This window comes from Arachis hypogaea, chromosome 13 (assembly GCF_003086295.3).
Source record: "Arachis hypogaea cultivar Tifrunner chromosome 13, arahy.Tifrunner.gnm2.J5K5, whole genome shotgun sequence".
NCBI classification, from domain to species: domain Eukaryota; kingdom Viridiplantae; phylum Streptophyta; class Magnoliopsida; order Fabales; family Fabaceae; genus Arachis; species Arachis hypogaea.
The window spans coordinates 14,102,460-14,105,037 of NC_092048.1; the positions used below are offsets into that span (position 1 = coordinate 14,102,460).

Sequence of the window (2,578 nt, forward strand, 5' to 3'; positions counted from 1 at the left end):
AAGGCAGCACAAAAGGAAGAAAAAAAAGAATATTAAACTCAGAGAGATAAACCCCCGAATTAGCAAGCCACAAATAATGAGCATTTTGATGATGAAAAACCATAGAAAATAAGCTCAATACACACAAAGAGTAAGTGTTGTGACAAAGAAGCACTAAGTTGCAAGAATAAGATAAAAAATAAATCAAAGTTATTAGTGCTTTTTCACAAACACTTGATATGTATATTATAAGCAAGAAGCAAGTTGAGAAATTCAAGTGTGTAATAGATCCAAAATTGAATGCCAATTATCAAAGCAACACCATATAACACAAACAAGCCAAGAAATATTAAAATAAACCACCAATTCACAGAATATTCATCTTGAAACTCCAACACCAATATAAAAATGCAATGAAAGAAAAATAACAAAAAGGAAACTACAAATAACAAAACTAATATGCAATTAAGAACAATTAACATATTCGAATACAAGAAAAAAAAAGAATTGAAGAGTAAAATAGAATAATAAAAGAAACCTTGAAAGGAAGGAAAAAAAGATGAGGGTATATGGAAGTAAGAAGAAGATAAGAGGGGTGAGAAGAGAAAAGAAAAAGAAAGACGGTGAGACCGCTGGAGGTGGTGGTCTGTCAGCGCTGTGACGCGTGTGCGTCATTCACGCGTACGCGTGGAAGGACCAAAAGTGAAAGTGACGCGTGAGCATCGGTCACGCGTACGCGTGATAGGTTTTCGTGCTAGACGCACGAAACTGGCACAATTCCATCACAATTCTCTGGTTTTTGTACCAGAGGCAGCATTAAGAGACGAGACATGCGCGTCGGTCACGTCCACGCATGTGTCGTAAAAAAAGTAATATGACGCGTACGCGTCAGCGAGGCACACCCGTGGATTGGGTTGTGCATCTAGCACCCCACCTGCACAGTTCCAACGCAAGTCTATGGTTTTTGTACCAGGAATTGTAGCATTAGCATACGACGCGTGCGCATCGGTCATGCACATGCGTGGACAAGGAAAATTTGTAGGTGACGCGTACGTGTCAGCGAGGCGTACGCGTGAGGTGGGTTGTGCGCCTGGCACCGCATCCGCACAGTTTCAGCACAACTCTCTGATTTTTGTATCAGAGAGAATCAGCATCAAAATTGTGGGGTGTTGACGCGCACGCGTAGGTCACACCTACGCATGATAGCCCCTTTTTTTTATATATAAGAGCAAAGGTAAATATGCATAATTGAAAAGGATGACACACATCTAATGAAGCAAAGATAAATAAATAAACTATAGAAAAGGAATATCATACCATGGTGGGTTGTCTCCCACCTAGCGCTTTTCTTTAACGTCCTTAAGTTGGACGGTTGATGAGCTCAGTCCTCTTTCTTGGTCGGGTCCTTCAAGAGAAAGATCTCTAACTCCTTGTTGTTCTTTATTTTTGCACCCTGGTAAAGTTTTAAACCGTGGCCATTGACTTGAAGAAGGTAGGGCTTGAGGGGTTACTCAAGTGGACAACTCCATACGGTTCAACCTTTTCTACCACATATGGTCCATCCCACCTTGACCTCAGTTTGCCCGGCAATAATCGCAACCTTGAGTTATAGAGAAGGACTTGATCCCCAACTCTAAACTTTCTCCTCTTGATGTTCTTGTCATGTACCACTTTCACCTTTTCTTTGTAGAGCCTTGAGTTTTCATAAGCTTTAAGACGAATGCACTCCAATTCTTGCAGTTGCAATTTCCTTTCAATTCCGACTCCTCCCAATTCTGAGTTACATTCCTTCGCAGCCCAATAAGCCTTGTGTTTCACCTCTACCAGAAGGTGATAAGCCTTTCTATAGACTAGCCAGAACGGAGTCATGCCAATCAGTGTCTTGTAAACCGTCCGATAAGCTCATAGTGCATCTCCAAGCCTAGAGCTCCAATCCCTCCTATGGGGTTTAACCATCTTCTCGAGTATGCGCTTAATCTCTCTATTGGACACTTCGGCCTGGCCTATTTATTTGGGGATGATAAGTTGTCGCCACCTTGTGAATAATACAATGTTTATTCATCAAACCTGTCATTCTTTTGTTACAAAAATGAGAGCCTTGATCACTCATGATTGCTCGTGGTAATCCAAAGCGGCAAATGGTGTTATTTCATACAAAAGAGACAACCACATTAGCATCATCAGTACGGATAGGAATTGCTTCCACTCACTTAGAAACATAATCAACAGCTAACAGAATATATAAGAAACCATTCGAGTTTGGAAAGGAACCCATAAAGTCAATACCCTAAACATAAAAATTTTCACAAAATAATATGAGTTGTTGGGGCATCTCATCCCTCTTGGATATGTTTCTAAATCGTTGGTGTTAGAATATAATTAGGATCAATTAGAATTATTTAGTATATCTGAATATTTATTATAGAATATTACGCCTTTATTATTACGATTCTCTTAGTCCCTATAAATACCCTTCTATATTGTATCATTCCAGACAACTTGAGTAGACAACTTGATTACACTCAATAATATACTATCCTTTCTCCAGTTTAGTCTCTTATTTCTAACATGGTATCAGAGCCATGACATCCTCCTTGAA

At 39.6% G+C, this 2,578-nt stretch overlaps 1 protein-coding gene across 1 annotated transcript; it reads right to left on the bottom strand.

Annotated features, from left to right (window-relative positions):
- Positions 1-1,443: 1,443 nt before the first annotated feature.
- LOC112732725 (uncharacterized) lies at positions 1,444-1,848 on the bottom strand. The gene has a single exon (XM_025781486.1). The coding sequence runs from the start codon at positions 1,846-1,848 to the stop codon at positions 1,444-1,446; it is 405 nt and encodes a 134-aa protein (XP_025637271.1).
- Positions 1,849-2,578: the final 730 nt, after the last annotated feature.

Bases quoted from the DNA above. Each gene is read 5' to 3' on its own strand.
- LOC112732725 (XM_025781486.1), bottom strand. From the start codon at position 1,848: ATGACTCCGTTCTGGCTAGTCTATAGAAAGGCTTATCACCTTCTGGTA.